Raw genomic sequence first — 18,307 nt, 5'->3', positions numbered from 1 at the left:
TTCTACCATCAGTTATAGAGAGAACCTAAAGTTGTTTACAAGGCATTCTGAATACAGAATACTTTTAGATTTTTCTATTTCCCTAAACATTTAAAGTTCTCAAGACATCAGATTTGGTAGTAATTTTTTTTATACTTTATGAAGTCCTTCTAAAGCATTCAACTTAGTTTTCATAGAAATGTTTAATTTCATACATAGATTTCCTAAGTTCATAAAATATAAGTGTAACTACATGTAATTATGGGGCTTCCCAGGTGGAGCTAGTGGTAAAGAACCTGACTGGAACACAGGAGACATAAGAGACCTGGGTTCGATCCCTGGGTTGGGAAGGTCCCCCAGAGGAGGAAATGGCAACCCACTCCAGTACTCTTGCCTGGAAAACTCCATGGACAGAGGAGCCTAGCAGGCTCCAGTCCATAGGGTCGCAAAGATCTGGACACGACTGAAGCGACTTAGAACGGCACAAATGGAATTATAATAACAATTGCATCTGACATTAACCAATTTGAAACAAAAAGTACTGACTCTTGATAAGGACACAACTTATGGGAGCAGAAAAGCATATGTCTCTTCAAGAATAGCCATTCAGTCAGAAGAATCCAGCATGTGCATAGGAGAGTGTGTTTTTAGAAGGGATTTGCTACTACAAAACCTGCTGTCTTGTATCCCTAGCATTGACCACAGGGCCTGACATACAGGAGGCAATCAATAAATATTTTTTGAGTCAGTAATATCCATCACACACAGCTGGTATGAGACTTGAATGAGCAAAAGCCATACAGTGCTTGTACACCCTGGCATTTGGTAAATATCGGTGCCCTTCCCTTTCCAACTGTTTGAGGCATTTTATTCATGAGTACCCAGTTTCATTCAAAAAGAATTTGAGTGTTAAAAGATGTTTACTGACATTTCTTCTTGTTAATTTATTTTTTTAAAACTGATTTAAGTATGTCATTTTTCTAGGCATCAGGGACATAGTTCTGAAACATAAGGAGCTCACCTTCTTGCTCATCACTCCAAATATGACTTAGCAACAAACTCTGAAACATGGAAGAAATTATTTAAAGGAGAAATCACCAAGTTGGCAAAGCTCCCTTCAATTTAAGTACATTAAGAGACATTACTTTGTCAACAAAGGTTCATCTAGTCAAGGCTATGGTTTTCCCAGTAGTCATGTATGAATGTGAGAGCTGGACTCTAAAGAAAGCTGAGCGCCAAAGAATTGATGCTTTTGAACTGTGGTGTTGGAGAAGACTCTTGAGAGTCCCTTGGACTGCAAGGAGATCCAACCAGTCCATCCTAAAGATCAGTCCTGGGTGTTCATTGGAAGGACTGATGCTGAAGTTGAAACTCCAATACTTTGGCCACCTCATGCGAAGAACTGACTCATTTGAAAAGACCCTGATGTTGGGAAAGATTGAGGGCAGGAGGAGAAGGGGACAACAGAGGTTGAGATGGTTGGATGGCATCACTGACTCAATGGACATAAGTTTGGGTAAACTCCGGGAGTTGGTGATGGACAGGGAGACCTGGCATGCTGCAGTTTGTGGGGTCGCAAAGAGTCGGACACAACTGAGCGACTGAACTGAAGAAAAAAAAAAGGCCATGCGGTTTCTACAAAGCTAATATAGACTGTGCTGGTCTTAAAATAACACATTCTTCTCTAATCCATAAAATAGGGCACATATCAGAAAATATGTGCCAGTCAAGTGAATTTTATGGCTGATCTAAAGCATTTATAATAACCTTACTGAAGAACAAAACCTCTCATCATCAGCTTACACTTTTTCAAGTAAAAAAAAGGATAAGATGGACCTTGATTTTCAATTTCAATTCTTGTGATGCTACAGAGTAAAGGTCACTTTGCCCGATCATCCAGTGCAGTACAGTAAGTCCCCTACATACGAATGAACTATGTTCCAAGAATGCATTCATAAGTCCAACAAAGTTAGCCTAGGTACCCAACTAACACAGTTGGTTATATAAGACTGTACTATAATAGTTTATAATACCTTTCATACAAATAATACATAAAAAACAAACACAAAACATAAAGAAAGCATTTTTAATCTTACAGTATGACAGCTGGCATTGAGTGAACAGGCAAGAAGAGTTACTAACTGGAGGAGAAAGAAGAAATGAGACAAGATAGAGATGAAGGATTGTCAGCAATAGGAGGGCAAGCTGAAATTTCACTTAGCCTGAAGTTGATGGAATACATGCACATCTTTGAAAGTTCGCAACTTGAAGGTTTATACATAGGGGACTTACTATATTATAAAATAAAGCTATTTGAGATTTCACTTTGGTTTCTGAGATTTAACCTTGTTGTAGCACCAGCCATATGAAACTTTGGGATGAAAAATTACCATGTCCTTTCGAAAGCAGGGAAAAGTTGCCCAGGGTGAACAATTATGAATATCTTATTATGTTCTGCTCTCTGACTTCCAATGCTGCTTCTTATGACCATCTCTCAGTTATGTGATTTATAGTGGCAATATAACTGAGATACGGAGATACTAATATGTTCTCCCTCCATGTGATATCTGTATAGCTAATATTTGAAAAATATACTTACTGCCGATTGAACTTCAGTAAGTCTGCATCGACCATGTCAGCCAGTGGCAGGTTAAATAAGCAAAAAGAAGCTTGCACAATCACCCTAGAAACAATTTTAAAGCACACATATGAGAAAAAAAAAAAAAAAGCACACATATGAAAATTCTATAACTAGGAGACACAAATTTGTTTAAAAATCAAACATCAAAGTTGACATTTGGTTTGCAGAAAAAGAAAAATGAAATAATATGCTATAAAAATAAAAATACATTAGGCACACACTTCTATCCTCCCAGAATGTATCTATGAATATATAATTCTATTTTTAAAATAAAATAAATACATTTTGAAAATTTTACTATGCTTTTTACTCATTCTCAGTTGACTACCTGTTCATTAAATCTGCTTAAATCTTTGATAACAGAAGTACAGGAGATATTTTAAACTTTTTCTCGGTTTAACTTTTAAATCTACTGCTTATGTTAGCTAACTGTTTATCATAAGCTAAGGAAAGGTATATTATCTTCTTTTATTTCTTTTGCACAATATTTGTCCCATGCAAAAAAATAATGAGCTAACTAAAATATTGTATATGCAGTTTTTAATAACATAAATTCCAGGGCTTCTCTGGTGGCTCGGTGGTAAAGAATCCTCCTGCCAGTGCAGGAGACTCGGGTTCAATCCCTGGTCTGGGAAGATCCCATACACCACACAGAGAAGCCAAGACTGTGTACCACAGCTATTGAACCTGTGCTCTATAGCCCGGGAGCCACAGTGACTGAGCCCCCGAACTGCAACTACTGAAGCCTGAGAGCCCTAGAGCCTGTGTCCTGCAACAAGAGAAACCACCGCAATGAGAAGCCCATGTATGGCAGGTAAGAGTAGCCCCTGCTTGCCGGAACTAGGGAAAAGCTTGGGAAGCAACAAAGATTCAGCACAGCCCAAAAATAAATAAATAAATATATATATTTAAATTCCAATATATTTTAAGTGGAGAAGCCTTTAGAAAGTCTTCTAGTTCAGCATCACACCCAACACAGAAATCTTTTGGTATCAAGAGGAAAATTAAGAACTATTAAGGGACATAAAACATTTTAATTATGATAGAAGAAAGAAAATGGGGGAATGGTTTAAGTAAAAAAAGAAAAAGCAAACAAAAATTTTCATTCTAAAAATTACTATTAAAACGTCTTTTAAATATGACATAACCAGAGCTACCACGGTAGATTTACAGAATAGTTATCTATAGGGGGTTCTAAATCTTCAGGTTTTACAGAGATCAATACTTTGAGTTAATTACTGTTGCCACTTCTGATTTACTCAAAATGCAGTTAAATCTTCTCAAGTTGTTCCATCAGGGACCTGGAGTTAGATTTATTAGTTCATTCACCCAAAACACATTTTCTAAGGACCAACTATTTGTAGGAACTGTAGTAGATGATGGGGCCACAGTAATAAGAAACTAGATCTTATTCATAATAAAGCTCAGTCCAGTGGGGGCCAAAGATAGTCACAGACAGGAGGATCAATGCTACAGAGAGAAGCATGGGGCACTGGGGTCATGTAGGAGGGACATCTAATCCAGGTGAGGAAACTGAGGAAGGCCTTCCAGAAAGCACATCCCTGCACTGCAGCCCAAAGAAACACTAGGAGAGAGGCAGGTGAGAATGGTGAAAGCTTCTCAGGCATAGAGTGGTGCACGTTAGACACGGAGGTGTTTGAACCTGACACTGCAAAGTGCTTCTCTAGGGCAGGAGTTCGTTGTTAAGTGGAGGAGTAACAAGAAATGAAGATGTCGAGGTAAACAGGGCCTGTATAACAAAGGGCCTCATATGTTATCATTTTGCATTATATCCTGAAAGCAGGGAGAAGCCACTTCAGATTGTTAAGCAAAGGAATGACATGCTATTCTAGAAGCAACTGGGGACTAGGGGCAAGGGGACCATGTAGGAGGTTATATGGAAATCCAGGTAAGAGATGACGAGGACCTGAGCTAAAGGAATTGCGATGGGAACAGAGAAGGGATGGATTCAGGACATATTAGGGAGCTAAAACTACTAATAACTGGTAGCTTATTAGATTCAGGAGACAAGAAAGGGATGGCAAAGACAACTTCTCAGTCTCCGACCCGGGAAACTAGATAGACGGTAGAGCCATTTCCCAAGATGGCAAAGAACATCTTTGGGGGATAAGATCTTTATTTGGCAGCAGGATTTACTAAATGATGTACTTTAACAGGTTAGAAAGAGGAACTTAACTTTACTACAAAGCTTAGCATTAGAAATCTCTGCAGAATTGAAACATGTAAATTATCATATGTGAAACGAATCGCCAGTCCAGGTTCGATGCATGAGACAGGGTGCTCGGGGCTGGTGCACTGGGATGACCCAGAGAGATGGGATGGGAAGGGAGGTGGGAAGGGGTTTCAGGATAGGGAACACATGTACACCCATGGCAGATTCATGTCAATGTGTGGCAAAGCCAATACAACATTGTAAAGTAAATAAATAAATAAAACTGAAAAAAGAAAGAAAGAAAGAAAGAAATCTCCTAAAAAATGAAGACAGAAAGATGGGCTTCCCTGGTGGCCCAGTGGCTAAGTCTTCACCTTCGAGTTCAGGAGGTATGGGTTCAATCCCTGATCAGGGAGCTAAGATTCCCATATACTTCCTGGCCAAAAAACCCAAAACATAAAACAGAAGCAATATTGTAACCAATTCAACAAAGACTATTTTTGGTTAAAAAAGGAAAGAAAAAAAAAAAAAGACTCCACATTAAAAAAAAAAAGTCCCCCCCCCAATAAGAAGACAGAAAAGTATAATGACTGCCTAGAAATGAATACTAAACACATTTCGGATCAAAGATGTTTCACTGCTTAAAAGGAAATGGCACGATCTATTGTAACTTGGGGATTGACACTGGCATTTACTTACATGATAACAGTGAGATACAGAGCCAAAAAGTAATAGTACTGCTGTCCAAGAAGCAGCATGACGATGGAGGCTGTTCCTTCTAGGTAGAATGAAAATAAGATAATCTTATAGTAACCAAACTTCCTCAGCCAGGACTGGCTGATAAGTACAAGGCACTGAAATGGAAACAGATTGACAACATTAAGATGGAATCCAGTGAAACAGGTTTACTCTTCCTGATAACAAAACAAACATTCTCAGCAAAAAATAAACTTGCTTCTGAATCAAAGTATCAGTTGAAACACACAACTAATACTACCTATCATGGTTAGAAGTGTTATTATCCGTTTATACCCATAAAAGTTGACTAATATACTACAGAAAAGCAAAGAAACAGCTATTATTTCCTATAAAATGGACAAAGTGGGAAATAGTTTCATACATTTTTATTTTCACACTAACATGAGGAGGTTTTACTAAAACCAACTATGCATCACTTTGAAACAACCAGCATTGCTTCATTGTAATGTGAAAAGGCCAACTCAAATCTAAAATAAATTCAGATTTTAAAATTTGGGTTTAAAGCCCAGAATTCACCTCGCACACAGTAGTGAACAGTAAAATAAACATTTTACTATTCTTCTTAGTAAGAATTTCAGATATATCTGAAATGTAATTTTTTATCCTAAAATCAAGCACCAGAAAGGAACAATAGTTTATGATTGTATCGACATTTCTTCTGTTTGTGTTTCCTGTCTAATCTTATGTATTTTCATCTTTCTAATAGATTCATGTTGAGAGTTCAATCACATTTTTGCCTGCATTTCTTGCAACCAATGAAAAAGTTCATTGTTCTAGACCAAAAAGTTAGTGCTAAATATACATATGTACATTAACAAAGATTAGAAGATACTTTTTGGTTTCAATAAAAAAGTACACTGTTTAGCCCTGAATCACTTTCACTAACTAAATGTGCATAAAATTAGAAAAGAATTTTTAATGATCTAAGTATAATAACAATATTCTTTAACAAACATAAGGGTTTCCCCCTCTGACTGATTTTTTGGTTTACTTCTCTACTTTCAAGGAACAAGAGCACTTTTTTCTGGATAGTAAAACGGTGATTGAGAGGATCCATGCCATTTCTCAGAGTTCTATAAGATAAAGTATGTAAAACGGACCAAGTCCCCTTATATTCCTATATATAATAATACTGTAAATTTACACAGTTCCACATTTTGAAATGAAGCTTCTTGTTCTCAATCTCCAACACATAAAATACCACACAAGATATGAGAGTAATACTCTAAGAAACATGCGACAAAGTGGAAAGTGCAAGATTTTGAAACCAGATTCCCTAGTGTCAACCACAAATTGGCACTTGCCGTGGGTGCTCACCATCTACCTCTAAAAGGATTAAATCAGGTTCTCCGGAAGCTGCTGACCTCCAACACCCCCCTGCAAGGTTTAGAGTGGAGAGCAGAAATGAGGCACTCTATGCTCCCAGGAAACTGGCAGGACAAGTCTTCAGAAGTTAGACATTCTCAGAAGCTGATTTTATGAGTCAAATTCTTGTATCTTCTCATACCTAGAAAAGCACTAAAATCCTTCATGGTGATGACTGTTTTTTGTGACTAGCAGAAGATTCATGAGACCAGCAGAAACTTTCTAAAAAATAAGCATGCCTGACTGTATGTACTCCCCCTTTACCAAAATCACATATATACTGTCCTCTACCTCTTCGGAACAGTTTCTCAGAGAGCTACCTGAGGTGTTGTCTCCTGGGCAGCAGTCCTCACATTGCCCCCAATAAAACTTAACTCGCACCTCTCATGCTGTGCATTTTTCTTAAAGTCCACACTGGCTTTGCCACTTTTACCAGCTTACTTTACCTAAGAGGCATTTCCTCCCTCTAGCACTCCCTCTCTGTCTCTGTCTCTCTCATCATACAAAGTACTTAATAATTGGTAGCTGTTATAATTCTGTCCAGTGTAAAAATACATGAGCCAACGAGGAGTAATATAACAACACAAAAAGAGACTACTTTTGCTTGTACTAAAATACAGCTTTCCACAGACTGAGGGTTTTGGCTCTCCATTCATGTGTTTATTAAGTAGAAGCTCGTGAATAACGTGTCCCAGCACAAGTGTTGGCAAACAGATGCCAAAGAAGCTTAAATCGAAACAAAGACAAAGGCAGTGCTGTGTTTACAGTGAACATTTAATAAATATTTGCTGTACTGAGATTTAATAATAAAAGTTAACATTTCTAGAGTGTTTATTTTGTGCCAGGAACTGTTTCAAGAACTTTGTATGCCTTACAAAGTTAATTCATTTAATTCTCATTATAATCTTTAGGCACCATTTTTATTCCCATTTTACAGAGAAGGAAACTGAGACACAGAAATCTTCAATAACTTAGCCAGGGTCACACAGCTAACAAGAGGGGAGGCAGACTTCTCCCTGGGCAGTCTCCATGCTCCTAACCCATTTACTATTCTGCCTCCTGGAGGTGAGTGGGATGTGGAAGAGTCACAAGCCTATTAAAACAGTTATTACAGAGAAAGAACACTTCCTCATTCTTCTTTCCTTTCATTTATTCAACTCCTTAAAAGAAAGCTATGGGGAAGACACTCTGAGAAAATGAAAATACAGCGCCTAGCCTTCATTACCAGAACCAACAGGCAGTGTGTTAAAGTGACCTAGCCAAAAAACAACAGCAAATTCCAAAGAGCTGTCTTTTTTGCCCCCAATAATTTATAGGTGTCACTTTTCTAGAAATCAAGAATAAAATTTAAGGCAATTTTGGATTTCCATTTTATAATGATTTTTTTATTGAGATCAACAGAAACACATATGTTAGTATGAAGGTTTGAGAAAAGAATCATTGAAATCTTTTGGTTATACTTCTCTTAAAATTTAGTAGCCAAGAGAGACTGGAAGAAAATATTGCTGAACACACATCTAAAAAAGCACTTTTACTGGGGCTACATAATATATCGAATATATAAAGTACTCTTACAATTCAACATTATACAATCCAATTTTTAAAAATTTGAACAAATAATTTATCAAAAAGACATGTGTGTGGCAAGTAAGCATATTAAAAGATACTCAACATCATTAGCAGTCATCAGGAAAATGCAAATCAAAACCATAGTAAGATACTGCTGCTTCACACCTACTAATATGGCCAGAACTAAACAGCCTGATATAGTACTGAAGAGAAGGTGGAACAACTGGAAAACTTTATATTATTGGGAGGAATGTAAATGGTATAACCACTTTGGAAGACAGGTTGTCAGTGTCTTCGGTAAACATACACCTACCATGCAGACCAACCATTCTACTTCAAGGGGTTTATCCAAGAGAAAGAAAAGAATGCATCCATACAAAGACATGAATGTTCATAGCAGCTTTGTTTATAATAGCCAAAAACTGGAAACCCAAATGCCCATCAAAAAGTGAATAGGTAAACAAACTGTTGTATATTCATACAGTGGAATATTATTCAGCAATAAAAAGGAGTGAAATATTGATAACCACAACAAGGCGACAGAAGAATCCAGGCCAAAAAATAGTACATATTATATTATTCCATGTATATAAAAATCTAGAAAATAGATAGAATTAAAGGGACAGACTACCGAGAGGCACAAAGACAATTTGGAGAGCAATGGGTATGTCTACTACTTTGATTGTGGTGATAGCTTCATGGTGCAGACATAGGTCAAAATGTACCAAGTCATACAGTTTAAATACATGTAGTTCATGGAGAGTCAATCATACCTCAGAGAAACCATAACCAAAAAACTACCTTATTTCAACACAAACATATTTATTTTTTAAAAAATGTAATGTACTAAAATTGACTGTAGTGGGCGTTCCATGGTGCCCTAGTGGTTAGGATTTCTGGCGTTCACTGCTGCAATCTGGGCCCAGTCTCTGGTTAGGGAATTGAAATCCTGCAAGTTGCATAGCACAACCAAAAAGTTTCAATTTTTTAAAAAAGTAAAACTGACTGTGGTAATGGCTGTACATGTCTGTGAATATACTAAAACCCACTGAATTGTATACTTTAAATGGGTGAATTAGTAAGTATGGTATGTGAGTTACATCTCAACGAAGCTGCTTAAAAATACCCATGTGTGTGTGTGCTCAGTCGCCCAGTCTTGATTTTTGTGACCCTATGGACTGTAGCTTGCCAGGCTCTTCTGTCCATGGGGATTCTCCAGGCAAGAATAGTGGCGTGGGGTGCCATTTCCTTATCCAGGAGATCTTCTTCCCAGGGATCTAACCCATGTCTCTTGTGTCTCCTGAATTGGCAGGCAGATTCTTTACCACTGTGCCACCTGGGAAGCCTCCAAATAGCTATCTACTCTTTAAAAAAAAAAAAAAAATTAGGTAAGAGTTTAACAAACTTGTTTTTGCCTGGAGAAGAGCAGATACTATAGGCAAGTACATGATTAAAAGTGAGAATGTATATATAGCCTAGAATCTGACAATAACTAATAGAGACAAGAATTCAAGCAGCTCCCCATTCTGGGTCATTGAACACAGCAACAAACAGCTTGAAAACTCTCAAACTGCCATTGAGGAAGAGTATCATTTTATTATGTACACACAGTACCTGAGATTATATCGCTAAGCCAAAACTGATACTTTATTTGGTAATCTCTGCTAAACAGACCATGACAGAATCTTAAAGTACACAACTTTAAGGCCTCTGAACCTCCCTTTTCTCATTTGGAAGGTCTTTCTCTCAAAGGTATTTGTCAGGATTGCACAAGATAATGGTAGTTAGGATTACACAAGATAATGTATACGATGTACTTGGCATAGTCCCTGGCACACAGTAACCACTCAAAAAATGTGAGTTTTTTGAGTGGTTACTCAATATTATGGTATATACAGTAACCAAACTATGATAAAGGCCTTGAGCTAATGGCAGAAAGGCAAATTCTATTTCTATTCCACAGGGCTTAAATCTTTGTAAAAGTTAGTAAATAGTAAAAACTCGTCTATCTAAGTTATTCAACTTACTCTCTGAAGAGTACAGATTACAGATTTTAATCGTGAAAACAGGAAAAATCTATATCATAGGCTAGGTCAAGTCATATTTTTGGAGGATAGATTTAGGTTAAGGGAAGCAATTTTATTCATGAGTTCTTCAAATCGTGTAAAAAAACAACAGGCTAGTATATTTTTTGAAGAAAGACACACCCTCTACAATAACGATCATGGTCATGGAATTTTACTAACACTCTGGAATTCTAGGACTCCGTTTTTTAGCCAAGTGCTTTTGAAACCTGGCTTCAGGAATCCATGATCAAATAACTCTTCTTCCTTCTAACAGTCACAGGAATCTTAAATATCAGGATAAAGCAAAATGACATGTTCACAGGAAGCCATGCATTTTCTTCTGTAGCTCTGCAGAGGTTTAAATGAGGAAGCTCAAGAGAACAAAATTCAAAAGCTAAAATATTAAAAATATCACAGTGCTCAGCTTTTATTGGGTTTTCCTTCCTTTCTTCTTTGCATCTCTTGTTTCCATCATATTCCTACTGAATCTTGTCTAATGCAGGGAATCTGAAGCTTTGGGCCTCTTAATAAATCTGAATCATTTTTTCATTACTGATACAATCAGGTTTTTAACTCTCAGCCAGGTAAGTTCTTGTTTATTTGCTAGGTCATGTCCGACTCTTTTGCGATCCCATGGACTGTAGCCCACCAGGCTACATCCTTGGTCCATGGGATTTCCTGGGCAAGAGTACTGGAGCGGGTGACCTGAAAATTGCCATTTCCTCCTCCAGGGGATCTTCCTGACCCAAGGATTGAATCTGCATCTCCTGAAATGGCAGGTGGATTCTTTACCACTGAACCACCAGGGAAGGCCCTAGCCTAGGTAAGAGTTATATCTTTAATCCCTTTAGGAAGATACATGAAGAATCATCACATACCTGTGGGCAGATAAAGCCTGCCCCATACATGATGCTCCTTATGGAAGAAGGAAGAACATCCGTGGGAATGAGGTTATCAACAAATATCATCATGAAGTTACTGAAGAAGGTTAAATGGAAGACTTGGAAGAAATTCACTATCAGAAAAAGGCGAAAGTTTTTCTGGGTCAAGATTTGTCTCATCAGTGAGACGACGGAAGTCCAGGGGAGATCCTGTACAGTTTCTGAGAAAAGGTTTTCCTCGGGGCTTCTTTTAGGTTCTAAGTGACTCAGGTGGCACATGCCAGTATAAAGGCTGGCGGTGGCCAAAATGGCAACAACAACAGCGATGACCTGAAAATTGAGCAAAATTTCCATGTTATCAGAGATGAGGCCACAGAAAAGGATACTGGTAGATCCTACCAATGACGCCACTTGGTTGATTTTAATAAGCTGAAGCCGACTTTCGTATCTAGTGAAAATTTCTGCAAACAGTACACACTGGGCTTGCTGAACAAAGGTAAGCGTGCTGTCAAAAGCACATAATGATACCACCAGGTGAAGCCCACTAAGCCAGTCACCTTCATGATAGTATTTCCAGGGGAACCAAGGAAGCAGGAAGGCTGCCGCATATAAAGGGGCACCATACAAAACAGAACTGTGACGATTGGAACAGCAGTCTGCCTTAGAGTTGTTGTGAAAATACCCCGTCAGGTCGTTAAGAGCATTCCAAATCATTAAAATCATCTAGGAAAAAAAAAAACAAAAACCACAAGATTATTTTAGTGTAGTTTATACCAATGAAAGTAACTTGAATTTTTAACTAATATGAAGTAACCAAAGTTGATCAGTTGGAAAAAAAAAAAAGTCACTGCTTCCAGAATCAGCAGGAAGTATACACACTGAAATAATGATGACAGCTAAGTGAAGTTGCTCAGTCGTGTCTGACTCTTTCCAACCCCATGGACTGTAGCCTACCAGGATCCTCAGTCCATGGGATTTTCCAGGCAAGAATACTGGAGTGGGTTGCCATTTCCTTCTCCAGGGGATCTTCCGGACCCAGGGATCGAACCCAGGTCTCCCACATTGTAGGCAGACGCTTTACTGTCTGAGCCACCAGGGAAATCCAATGACAGCAAATACTACCCCCAAGCCAGAGTGCATTCACTTTGTGTTTAGGCACTGAATACGTTTTTACACGAATTATTTCATTAAATCCTTAAAACAACCCTACGAAGCAGGGACTATTCTTATCCTTTCTTTATAAGGAAACTGAGGGTCAGAGAAGTTAAGCAACTTTCTCGGCTAATAAATGACTGAGCCAGGGCCTGAGCCAAGGCAGATGACCCTGGAGTCCCTGCTTTCAATCATTATGCTACACTGTCTCCCCACAAGGCACATGGCCATGCCTTCGCAAAGAATGATGGCCTGTTTACAGACCATGGCATGGTTTTACATAATTTCATTAGGAAAGGTTAAAATATTAGTGTTTGCTATCTCAAAATGGAAAAAAAAAAAACACTTAGTAGATCAAGGATGTTGTTGTTAGTAATAAACAAGTAACATTATAAACCATATGGGTTTTTAAGACCATGAACTCTATTCATCCTGACCACCTAATTGGTAATGAGTTACAATACAATTTGTGAATATATGGGCCATTTCAAAACACAGAATATCTTAATAACAATTCTAATTTTTCCACATAAGGAATTTTTCCAGGTAACCAAAAATGTACCCGTTAAACTCTAGGCTGTCATTGTTTACTATAATTGGGATATAGTTGCTTTGCAATGTTGTGATAGTTTCTGCTGTACAAGGAAATGAATAGCTATATGTATACATATATCCCCTCCCTCTTATCCACCTCCATCCCACCCATCTACATCCCCAGAGAGCGCTGCGCTGAGCTCCCTGTGCTATACGGCAGGTTCCCATCAGTTATGTTTTACACATGGCACTGCACATACGTCAGTCTAAATCTTCCCATTCATCCCAACGCCACCCGCCCCCTGTTGTGTCTACACGTCTGTTCTCCACATCTGCATCTCTATTCTTCCCCTGCAAGTATCTGCAAGTTCATCTGTATCATTTCTCTAGATTTAACACATATGCATTAAAGCTGTTATAAGTGACCATCTTTTAAAAGTCTCTTTGCCCTTAAACAGAGGATCTTGGACGTGGATAACCTTTTCTTAAGAACTCTTTCAACTTGTGAAGAATCAGCTTTTTGGAAAATCACAAGGCACAACTAGAAGGAGAAGCTTTCCTAAAGTAAAAGGACGACAAGGGCTCCATCTCACCTGGGCTTGGTAAAAGGCCACTTCGGAAACCTTGTACAGATGTAAAAAAAGCTTTACATAGTAGAAACTGAAGACAGAATTTAGCATTTCAGTCCCTAAGGTTATTAGAGAGAATGCCCAAGCAATGGGTTTGATATTTAAAAATGTCATTTTCCATGCAGAGGAATTCTTCTTCCTTTAGTTTAAGAAAAAAAGAAATGGTTAACATTCACTACTTGTGTACAAGAGCTGATTTAGCTGATGGGTGACAAAATTCCACCAGATACTAGTTAACTTTAGTTACATCAAAGTCCAAAAGCACTAGGTGTGAATATGCAACCAGATTTAACACTTTACTTTCTTAATACACATATTCGACAATTTTTGAGACGTTGCCAGGAACACTATTTTGCATAGAGTGTGGCTTTACTTGAATATATATTTTAATATCTCTTCTAATTTATGAAAGTGAAATATATCAAAGAGTTTAGAAACGTTTAACTAGTGACCAGGGAGATATGTTTATGGCATTATTATCCTCCCTACTTGGGAGGGCGCAACAGAAAAAAACAATGAGGTGACATCCTTAAGTAGTGTCTGAGAGAAAGAAGCAAGCCTTTCATCTTAGTATAAAGTTGTCCATTCAGTAGTACAGACTTGCGTTGGGAGATTCATTTTTGATCTTCTCTTGTTGATCTTTTGATTCTCTTTTGATCTTACAGCCTATGTAACTTTGGCCCAAAAGACACAGCGAACAGGGGTATAGAAAGGACCCATTTGGTCTTGCTCTCATGTAAACCTTCCTCTTAAATCCAGCCTACTGTTTTACCCGTCCATGGATTTGATTTATCCAACTGGAAAGCAGGAAAAAGTTAACCAAGCACGAGGTAGGTATAGACTCATCTTGCTTTTTTAATCTTGACTATAGTTTTAAGATAACACCAGAATTCTCCTGTTTTATAATGGTGTGTGCGTATTAAGTCACTTCAGTCATGTCCAACTCTGTGTGACCCTATGGACTGCAATCTGCCAGGCTCCTCCATCTGTGGGATTCTCCAGGCAAGAATACTGGAGTGGGATCCCTTCTCCGGGGGATCTTCCCAACCCAGGGATCAAACCCATGTCTCTGACGTCCACCTGCATTGTCAGGTGGGTTCTTTAAAAGGCAGGTCTCCAAAATCTTACTCAGGCAGAAAACACAAATATTCAGATAATTCAAGAGATGCTGCTTGCTTAAATAATCCTTGGGAATTAATCAGGCACCTCAGTCTATACTACCAATTTCTTGGGGATGCGGAGAGCAAGTTTTAAGGGTGAAGCGGACATTTGGCTCAAATGATCAAATTACCTAAGTCCCTGCGCTTCATTCAGAGAAGGAAATGGCAACCCCCTCCAGTACTCTTGCCTGGAAAATTTCATGGATGGAGCCTGGTAGGCTACAGTCCATGGGGTTGCAAAGACTGAGCAACTTCACTGGTTCACTGAGCTTCATTTTGCATCATGTAGATGCAAGAATGATTTTAATTCTATAGGAATTGGAGAATTATCAAAAAGGGTTAATAAATCTATTTGTAGATCAAACATTGTCTATAAACAAAATACAGACTATCTGCCTGTTTGTGTACTCAGTTCAGTTCAGTTGTCACGTCCGACTCTTTGCAACCCCAGGGACTGCAGCGCACCAGGCTTCCCTGTCCATCACCAACTCCTGAAGCCAGCTCAAACTCATGTCCTTCTAGTACTCACTAGTGTACTAGCTTTCTTAAAATGTCTATAGATTCTGCTGTAATGATAAGATACATATACATGAACTTCTTTGTTACTATGCATGCTCAAACCTTTGAAGAATACAAGTACTATTATGTGGAGATGAACCAACATTTTTGGCTATGAAGGTAATTCTCCAGTTTGAAAAAGCTGGGAACTACTGCTGAAGACCTCACTCAAGGAACTTACTTTTGGCATAAGTGAGAATGAAGACTGAAGCCGAGGCCACTGGTTACTAAGAGAGCCCAAAACAAGGAAGTCAGTAGGACCAAAAGCCAAGATATAAATTTGTTGTTGTTTAGTCACTAAGTTGTGTCCAGCTCTTTTGTGATCCATGGACTGTTGCCTGCCAGGCTCCTCTGTCTATGGGATTTCCCAGGGAAGAATAGTGGAGTGGGTTTCCATTGCCTTCTCCAGGAGATCTTCTCATTGAACCCACATCTCCTGCATTGGCAGGTGGATTCTTTACCACTGAGCACCAGAGAAGCCCTAAGACACAAATTCAGCCCACCAAAATCTAGGCACTCTTCCTTTTCTTAGTTTTATTTTAGGCATGCTAAAACAAGAAGTGTGCCACGCCTTCTGAACTGATCTATCATTAAGTCAGAAGGCAGGTATTTATAAACTCCGAATTTTGCAAGGAGTCATACGCTTGCTTAGCTGAGTTCAAATTTTTTAAAAGGATTTTGAGTTAAGCACCCATCTTGTCTGAAACAAAGCACCCACCTTGTCTGAAACATAAAGTTAATGTCATATATATACATAAATATATACATATATATGGTGGATACAAAGTTTTGATAACATTATAAAAAATTCCATAGCCTTAACTTCTGTTTATATATACTGACAAAAGGAAGTAAAAATCTTCCTTATTCCCATCTGCAAAAGGAACTATTGATATTTTGCTTTAGATTATTTTCATCATAATAAACACATTTCAGTAGGTATCAAACTGAAAACCACCACTTACAATCACTTTAAAGTCAACACTACTTAAAACTCTCACTTGACTTTACTATAGCAACAAAACACCAAAGAACAAGAATAGTGTATCTTTACAAGCAGGAACAAAGGATTTCTGAACCTGATTCTTCTTTAATACAAAGCGTTTAATATTAAAGAGTTTAAAAGTAGCAAAATGGTGTAATGATTAGGCTGGGAACATGCACTAAATCCTGGTGAATTATTAAATGAAAACCCAAAACCCTCCTTTCAGAATCAACTTGGGTTGTTATTGTTAACCTATTGCTAAACCAAATAATAATGTTGCTGAAGAGGCTGCTTATGATTGCTTCTCAGCTATGACTACATGGACTCTATTGGAGACCCCTTGAAAGCAGGGCTTTTAAGCACTGAGAGCTAACTTGTCTTTTTCAGTGCAATTTTTGTTCAAGCTTTTCCGGGGTGGAAAAAGAAGTTCCCCCAAACGGTGTCCTTAAAAAGAACACACTAATGCTAAAAGGCATAAAGTCTGGTGTGTTGGGTTTTGTGTGGATTTTTTTGCCATTTAAAATCATCAATAACTTTAATTCTTCAGATCGTTCTTTTTTTGTTGCTGTTTTGCATTTGTTTTTTGAAATATGCTAAAGAACATTTCAATACAGTTTCCCCTTTGATTTGGAGTCAAAATAAGCTTTTGCCATGGAGAAAGGGTTAGCACTTTCAGTTACTAGCGGCTGTGAAAGATGAGTTTCTTGAAGGTCAGAGGCGGAATTCTGGCCCTTCAGCTTCAACAAATCACCATCAGCAAATCCTAAATCCAATCATATCTCTTTATCTGCAATGACTTGTAAATTAAGATAGTTTTAATTATTATTATTATTATTTTTTTGGCTCTGGACTAATAATACCTCTACCAGAATAAAGGCAGTTAGGGCAGAACAGTGAACCTAGTTTCTTTCTTAACCTAACAATAAAAATAGATCAGTAACATTTTACTTTTTAGTGTCCCTCGATTTAGAAGAAAAGGATTTGTGAGTTTACGATCCCTCTTTTATCACCTCTGAAACGACTGTTCCCTCTAAGCTTATCGACTGGCATTCTACCATAGCTGTCTTCTGTCAGCTCTACCTTTACGATTACAACAAGGTGAAGAACAATGACTTTCTGATCTGTCACCCTATTTTAGAATTTCTGTGTTTTGTCTGCAGGAAGATGGTAAAAGCCACAACCTACGAGCCGTATTTATTTTGTTGTGTGCGGACAATAGCTTTCACTGTCCTACTGGCCATCAAGTGCAAGGGCTGCATTCTCCTCTCTCCAGGTGTAACGTCATGACTCCAGATGCTTAACTTGTGACCTCTTTTTAAAAAAAGTATGCAAAAACGCTTGCAATGTTTTTCTCAGGAGTCGCTTCAACTGCACCTTCAGGTGGGTCTGAGGCCGACCGTTTCAGGGGCATTACAAATATTTTCAGTGATTTGGAGGTGAGGGCTCAGATATCAAGAAGAAAACAGTTAACTGCCCTGAACTTCCGACCGATCCTCGATTTCCCGGAGTCAAGCAGAGTAAATCTGGGAGTCAGAAGACCGGCAGGGGTCGGCGGAGCAGCGGACCTCAGGGTCCCGGCACGCCTCGCGCCTCCCGCCCGCAACCGTCCGCTGCTCGTAGACCGTACGTCTGACCCTCACGCCCACTTAGCCCGTCCACCGGCCGGGCAGCCGGCCACCCACCACAGGGGCAGCGGAGGCCACCACCTCCTCACCCCAGCTCGCCGAATGCACGCCCAGAAGCTTTTCGAAAAGAGGAGAGGGCGGGACCTTCGGCCGCACCCCTTGGCCTTTTCCCGCCTTCTTTGTTTCCTTCGGAGTCACCATTGGCTGCCTGCCTCTGATAAGGGCGAACCG

General features: G+C 38.8%; 1 protein-coding gene across 1 annotated transcript in view; it reads right to left on the bottom strand.

Moving 5' to 3' along the window:
- The window catches only part of LOC133063218 (transmembrane protein 180-like), a 39,131-nt gene that overhangs the window by 19,853 nt on the left and 971 nt on the right, over positions 1-18,307 (bottom strand). The window contains exons 2-5 of the mRNA XM_061152340.1: positions 13,713-13,887; positions 11,431-12,156; positions 5,493-5,647; positions 2,579-2,662 (exon numbers count right to left, since the gene is read on the bottom strand). Of these exons, the coding sequence (XP_061008323.1) occupies positions 2,579-2,662; positions 5,493-5,647; positions 11,431-12,156; positions 13,713-13,862 (1,115 nt within the window). The 5' untranslated portion in view covers positions 13,863-13,887. The remainder of the gene's footprint in view (positions 1-2,578; positions 2,663-5,492; positions 5,648-11,430; positions 12,157-13,712; positions 13,888-18,307) is intronic.

The sequence above is a fragment of the Dama dama genome, chromosome 10 (assembly GCF_033118175.1).
Source record: "Dama dama isolate Ldn47 chromosome 10, ASM3311817v1, whole genome shotgun sequence".
In the NCBI taxonomy this organism is placed as follows: domain Eukaryota; kingdom Metazoa; phylum Chordata; class Mammalia; order Artiodactyla; family Cervidae; genus Dama; species Dama dama.
The sequence above is the reverse complement of the archived record's forward strand: the minus strand, read 5'-3'. Positions and strand labels throughout refer to the sequence as shown.